Here is a 24066-nt window from a genome sequence, read left to right as displayed (position 1 = left end):
GAAAACGATCCAAATCACCATCTAATTCAATCTATTGTGAAAACAGCAAACATCACATTTCCATATTTACTAGTGTTGTTTATATAATTATTTAACTCTGCACATGAACGGGATGGCAGATATTCTGTTCTTTCCAGAGTCAACTGGGTGGTGACTCAGTTCTAATAAAAAGGAGGACAGATACTCATATGCTGCAGAACTACGATTGGCCAGAGGTTCTGCTGGGTGAAAAGCCATGAGATACAGGGAAACGCTGGTGTAGGAGGCCAAATGCTTGGGATCAAGCCTTGACACACAGATTATTAGCTGAGTGCCCTTGGCAAGTCGATTCATCTCCCCAAATAATGCATTTTCTTTGTCTCAAAAATAAAAATAGCAATACATGTCTCCTTTCTCACAGTAACTTAGAAGAAATAAATGAGAACATACATATGAAAGTAATTTTAACTTTCAGCTGTGATGTGAAACGCAAGGCATTATGAATCAGGCACTCTGGAACTGGGTTTTCTGTTGAGACCTCAAGGGTCAGCAGAATTCAATAAAGCAATCCGAGCATGGGCCTTGATCGGAGGCCTGAGAACGTCGATACCTCATTCAAAGGCCTTATAATACTGTGATAATTAACAGTCAACAGCGAATTACAGTTTAAAAAACACATCAATATCTGTAATCTCATTTTTTTATTAATTTATCCCTACGAATAAAGGCTCTTAATCAGGTACAATATGATATAAAGAATTGAGTGTTTTAAAATCACTATAAGGAGATTCTTGGAAATAGAGCTATGAGCCCATGAGGACAAACAAATACAAATGAGGTGAGCACCTCCCACAAGGCCTGGCACGTAACATGAAACCAAGAAGTGTTTGTCAAGTTAATGGAATAAAAAGGTCATGTTTCTTTAAGAAATACGAATTCAATGAGAATTTTGAAAATGCTGATGGGCACCCATGATATATTCAAACTAAGCTGCCTGAGCGTTAAACAGCAAAAACAAGATACGTTCATCCAACAGAACTTGTCAAGTGACCCCCATGAGCTGACGAAACCTGGTGCCTTCTGCCTTCTTGCCGTCCTTCCCAAATTCAATCTCCCAGCACTTCCTCCCTGTCCTCATGGTTCCTCTACTGATCTGAAAGAGTGCATTTAACTGCAAGTGTTAACGTATACTGCCTCGTTTTCCCGCAGCATCGGATGTTTCTCGCGGCATCTTCTCAAATACTTCCACATGGGATGGTAAAAGCACACTGCGAGGTTGACGAGATGATGTTACAGTACGTGTACACACACACGCACGCACACACGCGCGCACACACACGCGCACACGCGCGCGCACACACACCTGCACTCTTCTTTAGGAGGCCCTGTGTGGTGAGCTCATGCTGGTTCATCCTAATCTACCTTTCGGCCTCCATCCCATTTTCTCAGGATTGTAACCAGGCCTGGGAAACACAAGGTCCACAATAACATCACCTGGTTCCTGGGTTCAAAGAGACACACATCCCCAGTGAAAAAAGCCCACGCAGACTCTACAGACCTATTATAACTAGATAATTGCTTTAAAACAGCAGCAGGTATTTTACTATTATGCATCTGAACATTCGTTAGACACAGTATTACTATGCAGGGTACTGTGGTTTATACCACAGTATAAACGAGATCATATAAAAATATTCTATTTTAACAGAAATAATTCTATTTTAATAGAAGTTTTAAAAAGATAACCATTGAAAACTGCTTTGAAACACAGCAATGTGACTTCTCATTTAAAAGAAATACCTGTGTGAAACACAGTCAAATTTAACTGGCCTACAATCCTAGCACACACCTAGAAGCACACACTGATTTCAATGACATGAACATTTCAAGAAGTTCTGAAACGCCATCTAAACTCGTAAAGGACAGAAGACAGCAGAGCTTCGCAAAATTTCAACCTACCTTTTGTGGCCACTTGGACACAGTCTATTTTGGTTTCCTGTGTTAAATAAAGAGGGGGAAAAAAATCACTATTCATGTTTTATGTGAAACAAATAAAATCTCTGCAGTTCTCTTTAAATACGGATAAGGGAGGTTCTCATTGTTCCAAGTGTGGCATTAACCACACAGTGATTAGCACTTGGACTGCGCTCTGATACATTTTCCAGCTCCAGTGCTGGCGGTGGTGCTGGTGGACACCCTGGGAGCAGATGGCGAGCCTGGAGTTACACACAGAACGCCTCTGCCAGGTGGCCCCCCTGGCTTCCTCCTCCGGACCCTCACTGGCTCCCTGTGCAGACACTCGTGGGCAAAACCCGTGCCCCTGATTTCCCCCGCTTCTCACTGGCCAAAGGCAGTGATGGTACCGAGACCCACACTGTGAAGGAGGAAACCACTGTCATATCTGGAAAATTCGCCCTTCCTTCTAAGGAGACTTTCCTATCTCATCAGAGCTCTGGGTTGGTCTGAACAGGAAAGGGAAAAAAATTCAAAAACAACTTGATAGTTTTTATTTTGTTTCTATCTCATCTTTCCAAAGCTGTTTTCTCTTAGAAAAAAAAGAAAGATAACTAATTTAGTCCCAGCTATAGGCAGCATAAACTCTTGTGGAACCAAAGAAATGGTACAGAATATGCTGAAAAGACAGATGTTGTGAATCTCACAAAATTGTAAATGAGCGGAATGTACGTGTTAGAGCTGTACTATTTCCCTGTGAAATAGTAGGCTAAGCAGAATTACTAGCCAACTTTTGGTAACAAGTAAAAACTGAAAATAAAAACCATCATGTTGACAATATCTTCTTCCTACCCAAACAAATATGAATATATGCATTTCTTCCCATGAATTTCTCCAGGTGAAAATAATTTTAAAAAGAGCAAATAAAACACATTTATTCCAAGTAAAAGCACACAAAAGCATGACTTTCCTTCTTACTGCTACCTTATCTGATCTGACTGTGTTCGCACTGATTAACACTGAATGGCCTAAGTAAACAGCCATTTATAAAACTTACCCCGTTGGCTCTGCTAGCAGCTTGGAAATAAATTCTGTAGCTTTTATGGGGAAGGAGAGGGGTGTTCCAGTATCCATTGTATGTCTTATTATCACCAATAGTAAAAGGCTGAGCCGATTGGAGGCTGTTGGCTGGGAATTCAGCAGCGAAGTAGTACTGGGAGTTCAGTAGAGAAGCATTCTGGAAGTGGATGGGCACCGGGTAGCATTTTAAGATTTCTGTTGTCTTTTTAGCTCTTCGAGGACGCTCTTCCTCGACAACTATTTGGTAGACACTAGAAAAAAGAGAGTATTATCAGTGATAGTTTCGGATAACAGAGTTGATTCCCATGGTCTTCAACTGTGGAGACCCACAGGAGACCCCAAATAAAGAACACACTGGAGAGAGCCAATAATAAGTGCTTAGTGCCTAATGGACACGGATTCAACACTTGCTCTATGACAGAGAGGGAAAGTGCTTAATGCCTTTGCACAGAACTCTCTCACCCCCAAATAAGACAACTTCTGGAGGGAAAGAAAATTTACCATAGTTAAAACGTTTTTATATAACAATCTCTGCTGTTTATGTGAGCAGGACACCAAGGTAACATTCTTCTTACATGTAACTGAAGATGAATGTGTAGAAAATGAACTCAGTTTACCTAGTCAATGAACCAATCAATATTAACAGTAAGTTTATTAAAAAAGGCAATGTAATATTTTCTTCGGTGACATCTGTATGATTGTGTGTGAAGTTTTATCAAGTCACAAGATACAATGTGTGATGATTCGGGTTAACCAAGGTGTAACTTCCCATATTTTCTTCTATTCCTTTGTTTTCACCATATTTGGTCAGTGGAAAGTGAGGACATCAGAAAAGCAGAGAAAAGGCACTGGAATTTCAAAAGCCAACACCCTGGGGTTACAAGTGGTTTCTAAGAGTAAATCATGAACAGGGCTACTTGAATTCTATATAAAGATAAGATGGGAATGAGTATCCTCAGAAGATGCCAGTGAGACAGATGTCCCCGCCAAGGAGTGGATCTCCTGGTCCCTACTCACCTTTCCCCCCCCCCCCCCCCTCCAATATCTGTGAATTTCGAAATAACCTTAGGAGAAGAGGAGAAACTTTGAAGGGATGGAATTCTTTATTGAGCTACATACATTTACTAGAATGATGAACTGTTGTGCAGTTTGGTTGGGGAAAAGAAAAGTTTCTAATACTGAGAAAAAACAAACCTCGACAACAGCTTTCAAAAACTGAATCCAGACTAGATTGCAAGTCCTTCTGACAAGGAGATATATCTTTTTCTTACTTTGTCAGAAAAGCACCCTGACTCCCCGAGCAACGCTGTAACCCTGGGGCTGCTCAGCACAGCCGCTCATTAAAGCCGGGGAAACAGAATAGAAGGGAGGTGCCTACCAAGGCCAAGAGCTGGGGTCGGCCCGGAGAGGTCCCTCCCTGTGCTCCTGTCCGTGTGAACTCTGAATCTGCACCCAGTGAATCTCCTGTTTCTGGAAGTACAACCACTTAGCACATTCTATTTCAGTCATGCAACGCAGCTGCCGTTCGGTTTGTAATTCTGTCCAAAGAAAAACTGACGGTTGTACAACATCAGAATGACTGCTCAGTAGGCAGGGAGTCCAGCAGGCTTACAGTGTAAATAATGATAAAGGGACTTCTGAGCAGGGATGTAAACTTAAAGAAAAGAAGAGAAATATGACTCTTACTTCCTAACATCAAGACTTTCTATTGGTCCCCTAAGATGCTCCACCAAATCTTGCCGAGTTCTCACTGCAGGGTGTATCCAACATGGAAGGAAGAATTTAGGAAGGACCTTCCTTTGGGGGTGGGGGGAACAAGGAACACAGGCAGAGACAGAGGGGGCTTTGATTTCACTCCCGCTTCTCCCTGACCTCTTACATCTACAGTCAGATGTGGCGATTCCACTATATCTGCAAGTTCTTTGGCATTTCTCCCACCAAGTATGGCGTTGGCTAACCTTGAAGATTGCATGCAACCAACAGAATGTAACAGAGGGACAATGTGTAACACTCAAGGCTTCCGTTAGAGAAGTGCAAACATCATTAAGAAAGTGTGACTGTTTTCCTGCAACGCCTTCTGTAAGGGTAGCAGACACTGGCGTGTGCATCCCCCTAGACTCTACTCCTAATTCTGCTAAAACTGGGGTTTTAAATTAACATCTTTGGTTCTTATTTTTCTCCTATGAAATGAGAGAATTAGATGGGTCTCCAAGGTACATTTTATATATTTTTTTATTCAGAATTTTTATTCAGCATACAAGAACTACTCTCACAAGATGGATAAATCAAAGAATAATTAATTGCTTTGCAAAGAGATTCTCCATTAAGTAATTTTTAACACTGGCTTTCTTCTATCAGCAAGCTTTTCCAATTTACTTGCTATAGGACATGATTTTCAAAATTCCACTTTAAAAACAACTTCCGGAAAGCCTAGTATACTAGACAAAGTAGAAATATGAAGATTTATGCGAAGAAAAAAATTTGCAGAAGTTATTCCATACAGGAAGTGCTAGGCCAGGAGCCTTGCACATGTAGGTTTTGTTTTCTGGTTTTACTTGTGAGAAAACTGAGGTTCAGAGGTGAGGTGCCCATTCTATCTGGGGCATAGTTAATTAAACAGTAGATGTGGTCTCCTGACCACCCGACAATACAGTTAGTCACTGCTGTATCTCATGAGACAGAATGAAGTGGGCCACGAAGTACATATTTTTGAAAGCGTAACGTAATCCAGAAGTAATTTTTACTTTATATAGCTTATATGTAGTAGGAGGGAGGAAATATACTGATATTCACTAATATGCTTCGCTTTACTAAAACTTAATACGAAGTTTCTTTTGTATTCATTTCCTGAATACCCAAGAGGTAAGAGAGAAGGGAATTACCAAGAAAAAGGTTTTGCGATAAGATAATGCAGGTTAGATTGCAAGTTTATCCTGTACAACCTGCAAATAAGGAGAAATGGAGAGAATCGGAAGCTGCAACTCTGCTTCCTCTCTCCCCTCATCTCCATCCTCACTTTCCATCCATCTTTCCCCAGCTTTCCTCATTTATTAAGTCAACGCATACTTTCTGAGCCCCTAGTATGTGGCAGGCACTGGCCTGATTTAACTTGAACAATATGATATTTGACACCCCCTAGAGAAAGACAATTGTTTTGTAATTTTAATGCCATCTAAGTGAATACGGCTGAAAAAAATTAATTTTTCCAAGTAGCAAGTTGATGAGGATCAGATGAAAATTCAAGAATTAAATGATTATTTAGTGGGCCTCCATTTCAGCCAGTTGGTACGTTATGCCATGCACTCTACTCCAGACGTATTACTTTTTAAATAGCTACCATCTACTCATCTTCAGATATATTAAAGGAAGAACTAAGTTGACTAGAGCAATTTCAAACCCAAAATGTCTTTTCATCCTTGCTCCACAAGACAAATTAGATTTGCAAGCATCCAGACCTCAAATCTATTTGCTCTTTAATAATTTAAGCACCGAAAGGTCAAGCAGCTCTTTTCTATTCCCCTTTATCAAAGTCCAAGTGCTAATGAAAAATGGCTGAATTCGTTCTGCTGCCCAGTGGCCACACACTGCTGCCTCCTGGATGGAAATAAACACACTACTGGCATCCAGGTCAGCGGTGCCTGGACAGAACTTGGTGACTGATGCGTTTTTCATTTGTACAAATAACATCATCCCACTGATGATTTTCACAAGATCTTTCCAACCACAAGTGTCATCTCAAAAGTACATTTGAAAATCTCACTGTTTGAATGTTTTTCCTAAAAGGATGATTGAAAAAAGCAAATTCTCACAGATGGAAAACCAAACAGAGGTTTCTAGCTTAGTGAGCTGAATTAAAATCCTTTTATCCTTTAATGTGTTACTGACGGCCTCTTTGTTTATCAAAGTCTCACCATTCCTAGCCTTCCTCCACCACTGTTCTGGAATTTAAAATCACATAAAACTTTCCTAAGGCATTTGCAATGTGAGGGCACAATCCATTGTGAAGATGAATCTGCCAAAAATGTGACATCACTGTATCCGAACTTTCTTACAGAATGAAATTTAATTTAAAGTTTAACTGATGCTAGGCTTTTCTACAACAAAACTCTGAGGCTTTTAGAAGGAGAATAAGAAATCTGCATTTATATAGACTAGCCCATGAAGTATAACCTAGAAAAGAACATCTGAACATCTTTCATGTAGTTTGTTAAACTTGAAAGTTCAAATGTGACAAAATGGTTTTGGTCTTTTCTAACTTTGAAGATGTTAGGGGAAGCCTGCTGCAGACTTGAAACTGACTTCAAGATGTGTGTCCTAATTCATTTCCGGATTAAGCCCTTAGTCATAAGTCCATTTTCCTACCCACTTATTCTGTTTCTTATCAGCATAAAATATTGAGGGATTATCCAACCAGATAGCAGGATGGTGGGGGGTGAGGAGGAGAAAAGTACTGATCCGTTTCATTGCTGCTTTTGCCAATCCTTTAAAGTTGTCATTTCTCATCATTTCAAGGACTTAGAATATTTTTCATTTCATGGCACTATTAGTGACTTTCAGCTTGATCTGCAATTTTTGGTAAAAACCACCTATTCTCTCTCTAGAAAAAAAGAATGAAGTCTAGTATTAATATCTTCCTGAAGATTAACTCTTTGCGGGGGGGTGAGGGAAAATGAAAGTATAAATTATATTCAAGGCAGGTAAAATAAATGTGTAATTCAGGTTTATTTATGCAATAACGCAGAATGCATTTTCTTCCTGTTCTTTTTCAGTCACATCCTTTCCCTAAACCTGTCAGCATTTACTGAAATGACACCCTGAAGATCCCAATGACCTGGTACAACTGAACTACATTTTAAAAGTATTGTCACCAGTTTAAAATGAGGAAAAAGAAAGGTCAGTTCAATAAGTTCAATGTGTTTGTCATCATGACTAGGATCCACATAACACTGGTGCTGAGAGCAGCTGACAGAGCCTGTCCTGCTCATTGACTCACAAATGAGGTCTGATCACTAGTTTTCCACAAACAATGGACCCTGGGTAACACACTGCACAGCATAAACTGATCCGTGGGGTCGAATATTCTATGTTGCCCACTTTAGTTTCCCTTTGTCCTGCTCTCTTCTGGATAGGATCGGCCATCTATTGCTGTGGCATATTTTCAGGGTACCACAAATAAAACTGATGCTCTCTCGGCCATAATTCATCATCAGGAGCTCGCCTGGCACCCCTAAGTTACTTCTGTTCTGCATGTGTGTGCACGTGTGTGTGTGTATGTGTAAGCACGCCTGAGCACGTGCTCCCACACCCTGCTGCTCTGCTAGTTAGTGAAAAAATCTGATATAATAAAATATTAATTATAGCTGAAAGGCTGGGCGAGAAATATGAACTCAATTACAGCTCCATATTGTGAACAAAGGGCAGGAAGGAAAAATCCTTTAGTTATGGAGGTTTGGGATAATAAAAGGACAACTAGAACATTAGACTTGGGCCGAGAAGCTGTGTAAAAGGCCACATGTTATTAATCTTCACGACAGGCACCAAATTTCAAGTAAATTAGTCCAAGATGGAACATCTTTCAGAGTGACTTCTCCTCCTTTTAACAAGTGAAGACGTTTTCCTTTGCACATTTCATTTCAGTTACGTTTGTCATAATTTAATCATCACAATTTCATAACAAATGCATGACTATAAAAATTATAACTCAAGGTCTGCTACTATTTTTAAAGCTTGTTTTTCTTAAATAGCTCTAGGGATTTGAATAAAACTAGAAAAATCAAATACTATCAAAGCCATACTAAATATCATTATTATACTCAAGTCAGGATCTTTCAGTCCCTAAAGGTAGCAGTAGTGCAGGCCAGGTGAGCCAGCATACAAATGCCACTGTCCCGAAGGGGGTGCCGCTGAGAGCACAGTGAACTGGCATCCCCATGCCCAGGTGACTGGGTCCAGCACTGCCACCAAATCATCCCCTGACCACTAAGGTCCTTTCCAGCTCTGATATTTTTACAATCCCTGGTACAAGATCAGGCAAGTTGTGACGTCAACAAGTGAGAAGAAAACTATTTTATTCATATTTCCTTATTTTCTACGATATTTATCACATATCAAGCCTTGTGCCAGGCACAAGGGAAGAAGAAAAAGAGGAATGAAGTCCACACTGTCCCCGTTCTCGGGGTGTTAGAAACAGGTCCCTCCAACAAAGAACTGGGACAAGATGCTGACAGAGGTTTGTACAGAGTGAAAGAGGGTACAGAGGGGGAGTGTCAGTGTCTACAGTGGACTTGAGGACACCGGGGCGTGGAGGGGGAAGCTGGGGCAAAGTGAGAGTAGCATCGACATATACACACTACCGAATGTAAAATAGCTAGTGGGAAGCAGCCGCATAGCACAGGGAGATCAGCTCGGTGCTTTGCGACCACCTAGAGGGGTGGGATAAGGAGGGTGGGAGGGAGGCTGAAGAGGGAGTGGATATGGGGACTGTGTATGCATATGGCTGATTCACTTTGGTGTACAACAGAAACTAACACGGTATTGTGAAGCAGTTATACTCCAAAAAAGATCTATTGAAAAAAAAACAAATCTCTTGTGGCATCAGCTTCCCCGAGGACATCTGGCCTGGACCTAGTGCCCAAACGCTCCTACTGCCGGTGACGCCTGAAGACTGTCCTGTGCCACCTACAGCCATCAACTTTCCCCCCAAATTAGAGATAAAGCAATGACAGCAAACAAAAAGCTCATGTCTTTGGATTCCCAATGCAATCTCCATTCACTACGACCACCTGTGCCAACAAAGACCCACCCAAGTCTCAACAAGTCTCCCATCAGACTCCCGAGGGGCACGAGGATTCTTCATCAATAGGACCAAACACTGAGGGTAATGGCCGGGCTCTGGCTCAGATGCCTGCCAGGGTCCCAGCAGGCCTGTCCCGAGAGTGCCCGAGTTTCCCGGAGAGGAATCCCAGGAGTGGCAGGGTTTTCCTCACAGTTTCCATACTGCCCAGCTCCTGGCAGAAGGACGCTGCAGGGCATGACAGCCAGGGCTGGTTGCTGACTCCCATCCCGCTGTGATGCCCAACGTGAGGAATAAGAACCAGGTAGATTGCTCTCTGGGGGAGGGCAGGGAGAGCAGCCTGCAAACACGCAGAGCCTGGGTCTCTGCTCCCCTCCACCTCCCCACAGGTGCCTTCCAGGCAAACTTGGAACTCCTTTTTCTGCCTTCTCTAATCACGCCGCAGGTTACAAGAGCCATCTTCTCTCAGTTTTAGTTATTTCATTTGCTCTCCATTTTAATCATTAAGGTGAAGTCAAAATATTACAGATGTGTTGGTTGTTTTGGGGGCAGTGGTGGTAGAATTTGGCAGTGGGAGCCCCTTGCACCCTTCCCAGGCCAGTGGCTCCTGGCCTGGCCTTCTGCAGAGAAGGCCCTGAGCAAGGCCTGTGCACCTGCCCTGCGGGCCCCGGAGCATCAGACTGGAGCTCTGGTCTCCTACACAGAATCCTTCGGAGGGGATTATGTTGAAGAAAAAGAAAATCTGAGACATGAGGGAAGGAAAGCGAGACAGTATATCTTCATGCACAAAAGCAAGTCTGAAATGGAGTTTGAGGGAAAGTTAAATTAAGTTTCACAGTATAACTGCTCAAATACATCTGCTCTATTATTATTATCTTCCCCTGCAATTTTTCAGGCTTCTTTTCAAGGGTTCTGGAAGAACAAACTTAGTTTCCAAAATGAATTTTCAAAGAGATGACTGACACTGTCATCCTAAAAGCAACTTTAATAAAAATGATCTTTGTTTCCTGGCAGTAAAGGAATGCAGAGTATTATTTTTTAATACAATAAAAGTCACCTAAAATCAGGTGGGGGAAGGGTGGTGGCAGTGGTAATAAGGGATTTAGTACCTTTTGTGAACACACTCTGTAGCAATTCAGCTACAATAACTCATAAAAAAACCGAGCCAATATAGTAACATAAAACTGAAGTTTTACTGTTAAATGACATTTTCGTTTTTGTGACTATGTGTACCAATGAAAAAAGGAAAAATTTTAGGTTGGAAGTCAGGTATTTAGAGCTCCTTTCCTTAAACAAGTTTAGCAATGGATAGAACCTTTTCCAAAGGTTCCAGAACTGTGACAAAAGAACCTTTAGTCCCAAAGGTTTAAGATGGTCTTGCAGTTTACAATTCTTCAATAAAGAAGAGGGAACAATTAAAAAAAAAAAAACTATTAATAAGCATTTCAAAAGAATTGGTATTTTCTTTCTTTATCCTCCGGAGACTATTAAACACGGTGATATGAAAAAAGAACATACATATCAAAAAAAAAAAGACTGATGAATTTGATTAAAACAATCCAATACATTAAAACAAAGCTGTTTAACCCAAGTCCTTCAAGTGATCAAAACTTCGCTAGTAAACACTGAGCAGATTTTGATGGAGTTAGGCTTGACCAAAAAAATAAAAAGGAAGTCTTAGCTTAAAAACAAAAATGAAGAAAACCAAAACCAAAAAACCCTGCTTTAACTTCTAAGAATGAAGTATTAGAGATAAACCCCAAAGATTACAAGGATCATAATCTAAAAACAAAGGCATTATATATTTTCTTAACACTGGAAGAGACAATAAAGAAAGGATATTAATTTTCAGAAAAGCCCAGGTCTGCAAAGGAAGGTGTAACCACATTGGTTCCAGAGAGATTCTGCAGGGGCGATGTCTGTGGTAGGGATGGCTCCTGGGAGGGGCCTTGCAGGCCATGCACTGTTGCACAGGGAGAGCATGGCTGACTGTTAATCCCCCCAGATCTCAGTTCCTGTATCTGTACACAGAGTGCTGGCATTTGACCAGGAACTCTGCTCTGGATGATTAGAAATCACTTCATAAAGGACCAAGCATGGGACTGCCACACTATAGCTACTCAATCCAAGTAACAACAATTCTTCATTTTTTTATTAGCATGATTATTATTCCTGTCAGATCATAACTGAGTTTCAGAAGTATTATACTGGGACTTAGAAACTTTCCTATGACACAGGCATAAAAAAAGAGGCTACCAAGTTATCTACAAGGTACTGCCGTCTTTACAGACCAGAATAGAGTCAACAATAAATAAGAAAAGCTTTCCTATACTGAGCTGATAACGCCTGTGGTAGATGCTGTCCTGACTGCTTTGCTTACTGTCATTCACCTCCTAGCTGCCCTTTGAGGTAGATATTATCACTCACAACTAATTGAGGAAGAAAATGAGACAGAAAAGTATCATCACTTGCCCGAGATTATAGGGCAAACAAGCACTAGGATTTAAACCCAGGGTCACCAAACTTCATGCTGTGGTTGGCTGCATATTTGATGCTTCTGAACAGCTCTGCACCTTCGTTCCCAGGAAAGAGCCCTTGTTTGTAACCTCTCCAACCAGCAGTGCTTTCTCATCTCTGTGGGGCTTGGATTGGAACAGTAGGTCTTCTAAAACTGATGATTTTACAGAATGACTGCACATATTTCTTACAACGACCATAAACTTATTGTCAAAGTATGGGTTTCCTTTAGAATACAGATACTATTTTTTTAATATCAATTTATTTGTTTTTATTTATTTATTTATGGCTGCGTTGGGTCTTCGTTGCTGCACACGGGCTTTTCTCTAGTTGTGGCGAGCAGGGGCTACTCTTCGTCACAGTGTGTGGGCTTCTCACTGTGGTGGCTTCTCTTGCTGCGGAGCATGGGCTCTAAGCGCTCAGACTTCAGTAGTTGTGGTGCGTGGGCTTAGTTGCTCCGCGGCATGTGGGATCTTCCCAGACCAGTGCTCAAACCCGTGTCCCCTGCATTGGCGCAGGCGGATTCTTAACCACTGCGCCACCAGGGAAGTCCCCACAGATACTACTGAAGTAGTAGTCTACTTCAGTAGTAGTAGTAGTAGTCTCGGTATATTGGCATAAAAGTTAAAGGGCAGTAGTGATTAGAAATTTTAAGCATTTTACCAAAAACGAGGAATAAAGGGAATAAAAACTGAACATCAGTCTAGTCAGTGTGTTTTGTTAAGCAAATCCTGATATTATAGTTTTACCCTTTCTTAGCACTTCAGTTTACAAACAACTTTCACCTGTATTAATCCTCACGAAGATGCTGTGAAACGGACAGATCGTGTGTTAGACCCAATTTCAGAACTAAAGAAAGACTCAGAGTTCACAGGATGCCCAAGGTCACACAGTAGTGTAAACAACACAGCCCAGGTGCAAACCCAAGGCTTCTGGTCCATGCAATTGTTCTTTTCTTTTAACTAATTACTAATTAATTTTAAGCTTTCATTACATTTTAATTGCTTTTGATGATAGTTGTTTTCAGAGAATTCTTTGTAATAATTCTCCATGGTTCCCAGTTTTTAAAAAAAAAAAAATAATTCTAATATACCTTTCAGGTATGTAGCATTATAATTCAACATCTGTATACACTACAGAGGGGCCACCATGACAAGTCCAGGTACCATCCATCACCCCACAGTTCATGCCCCTTCGCCCATTTCTCCCACCTCCCAACCCCCTTTCCCACCTATGGGGGGCGGGTGGAAAGCAAAGGAGAAAGGAGGGTGTCAGTGGCCCTGAGAGGTGAGAAGCAGAAGTTTCAAAGGGGTCAGTATAGGCGTGCAAGATTCTAGTGACGTTCCTGATGAAATATGAACTTGTACCAATGGCTTATTTGAAGTAGTCCTTCTGAATTTCTCTTCTTATTAAAAAAAATAAGATTGATCCAAGGGTAAGGGTAGGGTATTTTTTTATGCTTCTGCACTCTATGGAAGGGTCATGGTATTTAACTTTTATTTAGAGATGAGAATATAAATTTTAAACGCTTCTTCTTCCTTATACATCCAACGAGTTAAAAGGAGGTTTGAGATCTTCGCCTTCTTATCTATAAAGGTTTCAGTGATAATTACTTCTCACAAGAAAAAGATGACGTTCAATTCAATAAACATTTATTGTACACTTAATTAGGTTTGAGGTACTGAAGGATATTCAGAAACTAAATTATGAAAATCATTTTGCATTTCCTATTACATTTACATACATTTTACATAATAATTAGCCTAGGAAAAGGCTCACTTCCAACATTAAATTCATAAATCTAATTAATACTCCTGAGTGCTGGTCAAGCTTCATTTACTATGTGTGTGGTTTTAATTGTATTTGCTGGGATGACCACTGTCTACATCTCTTTACTTCCTCTGATCCTAGGCTGTTCTAAAGGCTGCTCCTCTCCTTGGTGGACCCACACCTGCCTTCCAGCCCCTGATTGGCCACTTCCTACTTTTCCTTTGAGTTTCAGCTGAAACAGCACATCCCGATTTCCTCGTTGGGATTTCATCATTCTGTCATATGCTCTCAGTGTACTCTGGGCTTCTCTACACAGCTTGATCACGATCCTAGCACAGTGACTTGAAAATAAAGATGCTCAATAGATATCTGGTGCACAAATGAATGAATAATAGGCAAATGTCAACCCTCAAATTTCCTATAACACTTGGCAATATTATAAAGGACAAGAATTTTAAGTAGAGACTAATAACTTCAGAGAGCTCTTACCAATTCTCACTGAGCAGGAAATACACTGACACTGGACAGGCAAACACTATTAGGGAAACATAGAGAAATGAAAAAAATAGGACACACAGAACAGCTCAAAATGGATACGACGATATGGAGAAAACAAACATTGCTACCCAATCGTTCTACTATCTCACAGATTGAAGAACTGACTGCTAATTAAATTAAGGAGCTGAAAACCAAATATAGGTAACCATCACAAGCGTAATGTAATAATAGACTTAATAAAATAATCTTTGATGAAATACAAGGCACATCAGCTTCTTCCTGTGCTTTGCTGTTCTCACCATAAACAATTACACTGTACATACTTAGAAGCGCCGGTTGAGAAAATGCTCTGCCGAAGAGAATGACATAAAACAGTGTTCATTATACGGCCATGTCCGCCCTCCTCCGCTGACACCTGAGGAGAGTGGTCAGGTCCTCTCCGAGTGGCTCCTTGGCTCCCAAAGCCCACAGCTCTCGGCAGCTCCCTGGGCGGGCTTTCACTGTCTGCCCCAAGAGTAACTATCGGCCTCTCTGAACTTGTCGTCTTTTCTCACGTACTTACGTGATTGTAACACTTAAAGAAATGAAAGTGAAGCACCCAGAGTCGGATCAGTTAGTCTTTGTCAAAATGTCCAAGATCCTGTCTCCCAAAGCCTAACGGTCCCGGCTCGGAACGCCTCTAGAAATTCATCCCTTAAACTCCGTGGAATCAATAATCGTGATTAGGAAGAGCCAGCAGCCGCTGAGAGCAAACGGCAGAGCAGCAGTGAGATCTGTCACTCAGGCGGTAAGTTGTTCAATTCAAGGCACCGGCAACCTTCTGGGGCTCTGGGTTTACAACTGAGACCGCTTTTAAGTGATGCCACTGTTTCATTTATGGATGGTCCAGATAGACGGGGTGGGGGGAAGAAGCAGGAGGTAACTTTCTCTGTTGTCAGTGGCCAGTGAGTTCAACCTGCATGTCTGCCTCCCCATCCTGACAGGTGGCTTCTGGGCTCCTGGTCGGCGGGTGGGGGGGCTGTGCCCAGCGCTACTGACCTCACCTCCAGGGAGGCGGTCACGTATGATAACGTACGGCCTCCACTATAAATGACACTCAAGGGCCTTTGTGTAGCCTGCAGTCCAACCTCAGACATTGATCTTTGCAGAGACAACCATGGGTCCCTTTGGGTACAGGAATGAGAACAACGAGAAACAGTGTGATCAAAACCTTGAGTCTTCCCTGTCCCTCAGCCAAGAGTCAGCCACACTCATCCACTAAGCGTCCTGGAGCATTCACTCCTTTTGCGCTCTTTCAGTAAGCCAAGACACCATCTCATCCATTCACTGGCATTGCAGACACACCCCAGTGTGTTTCATAATGGTCCCAAAAGTGCCTAGCACAGGCTCAGGGAAAAGGGGTTAGGGTGATCCAGTAAAAGGAAGGTAGAAAGAAGCAAAAAGACAAAGGTCCAGGTTCTTCTGAGGAAGAAGGACTAACAACGCCACCTCTTTACCACTTATGAAAACTGGGATTTACAAATATTCACATGGGGCTTCCCTGGTGGCGCAGTGGTTGAGAATCTGCCTGCTAATGCAGGGGACACGGGTTCGAGCCCTGGTCTGGGAGGATCCCACATGCCGCGGAGCAACTGGGCCCGTGAGCCACAACTGCTGAGCCTGCGCGTCTGGAGCCTGTGCTCCGCAACAAGAGAGGCCGCGATAGTGAGAGGCCCGCGCACCGCGATGAAGAGTGGCCCCCGCTTGCCACAACTAGAGAAAGCCCTCGCACAGAAACGAAGACCCAACACAGCCAAAATAAATAAATTAAAAATATTCACATGATTAGTAATTTCCAGTAAATTACCAGAGAGTCATGGCTGAGCTAGTTTTTCAATTTTGAGTGTCCTAGTATGCACTTTAACAATACTTTAAACAGTTAACATCACCAATCACTTTGATTAGGCGATACATTCTTTTTCTTCTAAAAGAACTAAATGTTTCTGGTTCCCTAAGTCCTGTTTCTAATGAAAATTAGCATTTGACATGTATAAGATCCCTTCCCTAAGGGTTAGCGATACCTTAACTGGGTGGATGAAAAGGAACACCTGTACACCTGTCCTATGCCCCGTCCCACTAATCCACCCTCCACGGCTGCAGCTGATCTTCCCTACATTTTTTCCTTACCTAAGTCCCTGGAATGGCTGCTCACTGCCCATTGGATACATCTCCACCCCCTGGTATGGAGCATAAGGTCGCCCAATCAATCAATCTACCCCTGATCTCCCTTCCGCTTCTCCCATCTCGCCATCCCACCCCTCTCTAATTATATCACACTTCTGATCACCAGAGCAGGCCAATTTGGTCCTCCCCGCCCTCCTGGGATGCGTCTGTCTTGCGCAGTATTTAGTCCGTGCCACATACGTAACCTCCTGTCTCCATCTGACATACATCCCGTGGGCAACATCCATCTGTCAAGACTCAGCTCCTCTCTGGAATCTTACCCAACACCCCCCACCCCAGGTACAGCCCCGCCCTCAGGCTCCTCAGCAACCGAGACAGGGGACCAGAGCACATGCTGGGCTCATGTGTCAAGACTGCAACCCCCTGGAGAACAGAGCCCACGACAGGCCCCTCTGGATCCCCAGGGAGTCACACAGTGCTCGAACCTAGTGTCTACTGCGTCAATGTAACCCCAACAGCAGCTCCGTGAGCTAACATGGCGTCACCCCTTGCTTTGGAAAGATGAGTGGCCTGAGGCTCAGAGATGTTAAGAGATTTGTAACCATCACATAGATAGTCGTTGAGAGAGCTGGGATTTGAAACTGGGTTTATTTACTCCAAAGAGTATGTTCTTTCCCTGTATCATGGGAGTCATTTTAGAAAGTTAGGTCCGCTATTCATGTGATGCATATTCAGAGTAATTATTTGAATATCAGAAGAGTTTCCTGCCTATGTCAAAAGATGGAAGACTGATTCTGCCCATCCAAAAGACCACGCGTGACATCTGATACTGTCTTATCTTTTAGGCCGTAATGATATTGCTTATTCATTACTGATAGATTCAGTAGTTTCCAATTAATTTAGAGCTAAGTACTGGGTACATCTGAACATTATACATTGATTTATAATAGGTTAATTTAAAATGAAGCTAGTTTTTTTTTTTTTTTTTTTGGCTGCGTTGGGTCTTCGCTGCTGCACGCAGGCTTTCTGGCTTTCTCTAGTTGCGGTGGGCAGGGGCTACTCTTCATTGCGGTGCACGTGCTTCTCATTGCGGTGGCTTCTCCTGTTGTGGAACACGGGCTCTAGGCGCACAGGCTTCAGTAGTTGTGGAGCGCCAGCTCAGTAGTTGTGGCGAACGGGCTTAGTTGCTCCACGGCATGTGGTATCTTCCTGGGCCAGGGCTCAAACTCGTGTCCCCTGCATTGGCAGGTGGATTCTTAACCACCACGCCACCAGGGAAGTCCCTGAAGCTACTTTTAAATTACAGAATCTTTGGATCTTAAGGTAAACTTTGCATTGTAAGGTTTTACACTATAGTTTTTTCTTTCATCCAGCAAGAAAGTAATATAAAGAGATAAATTTTTTTATGGATAAATAATAAAATATTTGCAAATCGCTATTTAACTGGTTCCTCTGAGCCAAGATCAAACTAATAGATAAAACTATTCTGATTAAAGGGCAATTTTTATAGAGACACAGATGTAGAGAACAAACCAATGGACACCAAGGGGGGAAAGTGGGGGTGGGGTGGTCGTGGGATGAACTGGGAGACTGGGATTGACATGTATACACTAATATGTATAAAACAGATAATTAATAAGAACCTGCTGTACAGAAAAATAAAATAAAATAAAATTCAAAAAAAAGGACAATTTTTAGAATCTGGAGAATAAATTCTAATATAATCATAATGATTGAATGACCATAAAATGGTACTTGAATAACAGATACCTTTCTTTTAAGAAAGTGAAAGGAGGAGCAGATTCTTCGAGAGTGGAGACAACAACAGACCCCATTGAGCCAAGCAAGTTACTTGTCTCATGGACTCTTCGTTGGTATGGCACGTTGCAAACTTTACTTTTAGAGTGGTTCTAAACAGAAGATCGGTTTCCTTTTGTTTTATGCTTAAGTTTATTCATAAATTTAAGTTTAGAGCTGATAAAGACCATAATTAGCTAACGACTCAGGGGTCAACATGGAAACACCTAACCTTTTTAAAGAGCTGTTGTACAGAACTGGGGTTGGGGGAGAGTTCATTACCTAGTTATAGTATCAGTTCCTCAAAACTTGCAAATGCATAAATAAACAGGTAACCAGAGGCAATCAGAATTTAAAATGCAGGAGAGACATTAGAATTTATAGGAATTCTATTTAGGATTTTATTGATAGACACACTTATTAAATTCTTAATTTATTTTTCATGTCAAATTAGATTTTTCGTGATAGCAGGTTTGAAGAGAATGAGACAAACAAAGGAAAAGGTAGAGGCCCAGGGCTGGTCGTGTGAAAAGAAACAATGAGAACCACCTACTGCTACAGCCTGAAGGGTGCCAGAGCAAGAAGAAACACTTACGTAGCATTTAGTGTGTGTGAAGTACGGTTTGAAGTACTATTTGAAATACAGTACCTCATTTAATCCTCACAAGAACCCTATAATGCTGAAATGCTCAAAGGCTCCTTGCATGAAGCAGAAGAGAAAGGGGTGTCCAAAAAGGTGGTGACAACGCAGTGATAATGTCTTTCCTGGGACTTAGAAAGGGGAGACAATCATATAGATTGCTGCTGCTTTTAAAAAAATGTAAAAAGAATCTGGTCCATACTTCCTAACATCAAACTTCTAGACCGTAGTCAATCATATGTCAACAATTGTAATTCCTAAAATAGGAAACTTCTTAGAATGAAATGCATGATTATCTCCTACCTTTCATTAGTAATAATGATCTCTTTCCTTTCTTTTACTGACAAAAGTTAGTTTCACTGTCCCATCCGAGGTGGCAAGTGTCACAGACTCCCTGGCACTCTCACGCTGAGTCCCTTTAACAAAAACTGCTGTGTGATACCCAGCTTGGGGCCATGAGTGCAGGCCCACAAAGAGAATAAAGCTCGTTTCCCATACAGCTCTAGGATCAAATGGAACGTGTGTGAGAAATATAACACATTTTCTTAAAATAAATACAATTGCTTTACTGCCTGTTTATCCTCAATGGAATGAAAACTTGTCCTTCACCTTCTTCGAAGACTAAGAGTGGATTTTTCAAAAGACAGAGAGCTGTATAATGAGAAAAATAGCATCCTTTAATGCCTTTTTCATTTTCTGTCTAATTTGTTACAAAAGAATATTTGATGAGTAATTTGAATAACTCAAGAAATGCTGAAGTTAACAATGACGCTTTAATATCAGAACGTTTCCTCCTTTACCACGTAAAACAAAGCAGCATAAGGAAAAAAGTGTTAGGAGTAAATGAGAATAGCACACATTTGCAGTCTACCATGAGAAAAAATTCAAGGCAAAATCAGTTTAATAAAAATCTGGACATAGTACATAAAAATAAATTCTTGACTTATATATGAAACTGCAGGTGTTACATGATACAAGTCTTTTTGTTTTTAAATCAGAGGTGTTTTGGATGAATAAAGCATTTATGATTGCTTTTTACTAACAAGAAATATTTCCTGTCTCATTTGAAACCTTACTTACCTAGGACACATTGTTGAAAAAAGTTAGGCAAAATATGTCTTCCATTCCTTATGCCTCCTCTCTTCCCCATTCATAAGGTAGTGAAGTTCCTACTTACTTTAAGATTTTGGCCCCGATTCTCAGCAACAGAAACTATTCACAAATTGCTTTTTAAACATAACTGTTGAGGAAGCATTCAACTTAGAGGATAGCCACAGTATAAGTCACCAATGACTGCCAATGCACAGCATTAAAATAATTGGGGCTAAAGACATGGAAACAACCTAAATGTCCATCGACAGATGAATGGATAAAGAGGATGTGGTGTGTGTGTATATATATATAATATATATGAATATTACTCAGCCATAAAAAAGAATGAAATAATGCCATTTGCAGCAATATGGACGGTCTGAGAGGTTATCATACTACGCGAAGTAAATCAGAATGAGAAAGACAAATACCGTATGATATCACTTACATGTGGAATCTAAAATATGACACAAATGAACATATCTATGAAACAGAAACAGACTCACAGACATAGAGAACAGACTTGTGGTTGCCAAGGGGGAGGGAAGGACTGGGGGGTTGGGATTAGCAGATGTGAACTCTTATATACAGGATAAATAAATAAGGTCCTACTGTATAGCACAGGGAATTATACTATAACTATATCTCAATACTGAAATAAACCACAATGGAAAAGAATATGAAAAATTATATACATGTATAACTGAGTCACTTTGCTGTACAGCAGAAATTAAACACAATATTGGAAATCAACCATATTTCAATAAAATTAAAAAGAAATAATCTGGACTACTTTACTATTAGAAGAACAAAGTGGCTGCCATGAATTAAAATTACATTCACATGGTTCAGCCTCGGTGTTAATGCTTTGGTTGTTGCTGTGATTACTGCCCTCCTTCCATCCCTCCCTGTAGGCACACAACTGTAATAGATGTTTTCCCCACTCAACAGTTTCTCCTGAATGAATGAATCAAAGAATGATTTGGTAATCTTCGAACATACCACTGAAATGAATATCAAAATATTTAATTAGTTAACATATTCAAGCACTGAGTTTTAATTAAGAAGACACCGAGCTGCAAAACATTTATGAGCAAATTAAAGCAACAATGCCTAAGGAACAAAAATGAGAGTCATTTGAATTACAAAAACGTGATTGAGTCTCAAGCCACAGCCCATTAGAAGGTATAAAACATCATTAATGAGGGTTACTGCACACAGCAGATTATATATAAAGACATACATCACAAGAGTAAAATCACAGACAGAATTTTTGTTAGTGCAAGAAAAGCACCACAGTTAGTGTAAAACTCATTCTTTATTTAGAGTTGCTCTTTTACTGCCAAATTATTAGGGTTTTCTCTGTTGGACTCTGTCTGCATGTAATAAACAGTGGGGAGAAGACGAGAGAGAAATGAGGTGATTCTAAATGAGTAAAAGAAAATTAAGCTTTTCCCTGTCTTATTAAAGAAAAAAAATTGAATCCATGAACAGACATTAAAATTCTTTCCTAGGTGCTAGTTTACTGGCTGGAATGATGGAATTTGTGTTCTTCCCGGCCATCTCAGGATTTAAATAATTTTATGTGACAGAGCTGATGCGCTGATCGATAAAAAGACAACAATCATTTACACTGAGAGTTTAGTGCAATTTCAAGAATCCGCATTAACCAAGCTGAGTGTTTGTAGTGGAATCAGTATACAAGCACCTCACTTAGTAAAGTGCCTCAGTGAAGTATGACTGAATTTTCAACACCAATGAATATGGATTAAAGAAAAATCAAATCAATCAAAAGAATGGGTTTTTTGCAATCACACAATGACAGTATTTTTGAACACATAATTCTGTGCAAAATCCAGGAAAGCCAACAGATGTTCACTTCCATTTCTTCTTCGAGTGTTTATCTCACCATTTGGGAAAAGCTTTCTTGTATTGCAGTTGATTACATGTGCATTTTGCAAATTTCCAGATGTGTTCAAATGTTTCAATCTACGTTATGGCTTTATATTTTAGGTCCCTATGAGTCCCTAATCAGAGTTCTTATTTCTCTAAACATTAAATGAAATTGAAAATTTTCATATACCCCATTTAGACTGAGAGTATTATGGACATTTTTTTCCCAAACTAGTCTTTCTAGATATATTGGTCTTCCATCTACTCAATAGATAATCAGTCACATTATGCTGTACTATAATAATGAATCCTTTGAAGAGAATATTCACTTTTCTCAAAAAAAAATATTTTTGACAGGTGAGTTTGAGATAATTTCCTCTCTCAAATTTGTGCCAATAAAATTTACCCATTTTAAGACAAGCATCCTTCCAGTAAAGGTGGCATCTGTAGTGGATTTCCCTGTAATGCTTATTGAACTGTTTGCCACAAGAATTGATCTTGATTCTGGCATTGTAGATTTCCAGGATGGATATAGATAGTAAATTTGTTCATTTCAAGCTGCTAACATTGTAGAAGAGGGCATCATAGAGGCAGAATGCACAATGACCCCAGTCAATTCCAGGAATGCTTAGCCAGTAACAAGATGATGTTTCATAAAAGCAAAGCAGTGCTGAACTTGGAAAATCAGGCAGTATGACAGGTGTGAAAGAGCACGTGACATGATAAACTGAAATCTTCACAGAGTTAGAGCTGGGCCTGCTGAAATGATGTGAGACCTGCGTCTCAGACACCCTGACCAGCATCTGAATTTCTATTTTTATAGACATAAGAATACAAAGCCTGAGGATGTCTACAACTAACTAAGTAGCAAGGCTTCAAAGTCTCCAAAAACAACTAGAAAGGTGTAAAGGAAAAGAACAAAACCGTGCCTTAGCAAGGCAGGTGATGGAAAATATGGGTAGTCGTTTGGGACACAACTGACACTTTAAAAAGATAAGAAAAGGGTTTCTGGGGACAGGACTAACATGGATTGACCAAAGAAGTGTTATTTGAAAACTTAGACTTGGAAAGATCTATACAAAGATGAGGATGGCAATCCAACTGAAAGGGTTAGAAGGAAAGAAGCAACAAGAATAGAAAATGTGTGAAAGGAGTTTTTATGAGAATAAAGTAGAGTGTTGGAGAAATGGTTAGGGTTTCAGCTTCCTTCAGTTTGGAGGCTCTGGAAGTGAATGACCTCTACCCTCTCATTTCATCGAGATGCCTCTGCGGTAGAACCTGGACTCCTGTCCTAACGGCCTGTTTTGCTGAGTCTGGGCAACTCAAACTGGTCAGAAACAAATGATGTTCTCAAGGCCACGGTCAGAGGGTCAATTTTCATTTAATAATAATTCAGCTTTCTGGAGTGAAAAAGTCTGACCCGCGGCCATAGGTATGCTTGGGTCTTGGAAAGCCATCCAATGAGGGTGAGACTGGGGTCATTCAGTTCGTGCAACCCCTCAGTGCCAAACAAATCAACCCAAAGGGCCTGGGCAGTGTCAGTGGCATCGCTTTTCTTGCAGAAATAATATCTTACATCTGCAACAGAGCTTTTACATGTTTCAGAGTGTGCTCACTGCACCTACGAGTGGCGATCTGAAATCCCTTACATGGGCTACTACTTTGAGTAAGTCAGCAAACTAAAACTTGTTTCATATCATTTTGCAGGGTTTTCAAATAAAAGTTTCTGTGATTCTACCCTAATGTGAATTCTCTATCAACTAACGCTTGTCTGTTTTTCATCTTGAGTCTGTGAACTGAAACTTACATATCTTATCAGGCAGAAAGAAGTCCAATGGATCCGCCTTGGATACTGTAGTGAAAACGTGATCAAAGAGAGGCCAGGTTTCAA

General features: G+C 40.8%; 1 protein-coding gene across 1 annotated transcript in view; it reads right to left on the bottom strand.

The window, feature by feature from the left end:
- PTPRM (protein tyrosine phosphatase receptor type M) overlaps positions 1 to 24066 on the bottom strand; it is a 753002-nt gene that overhangs the window by 266428 nt on the left and 462508 nt on the right. The window contains exons 12-13 of the mRNA XM_029226979.1: positions 2990 to 3263; positions 1939 to 1975 (exon numbers count right to left, since the gene is read on the bottom strand). Of these exons, the coding sequence (XP_029082812.1) occupies positions 1939 to 1975; positions 2990 to 3263 (311 nt within the window). The remainder of the gene's footprint in view (positions 1 to 1938; positions 1976 to 2989; positions 3264 to 24066) is intronic.

The sequence above is a fragment of the Monodon monoceros genome, unplaced genomic scaffold (genome assembly GCF_005190385.1).
Source record: "Monodon monoceros isolate NGI ecotype Baffin Bay Population unplaced genomic scaffold, NGI_Narwhal_1 Super_Scaffold_1, whole genome shotgun sequence".
NCBI lineage: Eukaryota > Metazoa > Chordata > Mammalia > Artiodactyla > Monodontidae > Monodon > Monodon monoceros.
The sequence above is the reverse complement of the archived record's forward strand: the minus strand, read 5'-3'. Positions and strand labels throughout refer to the sequence as shown.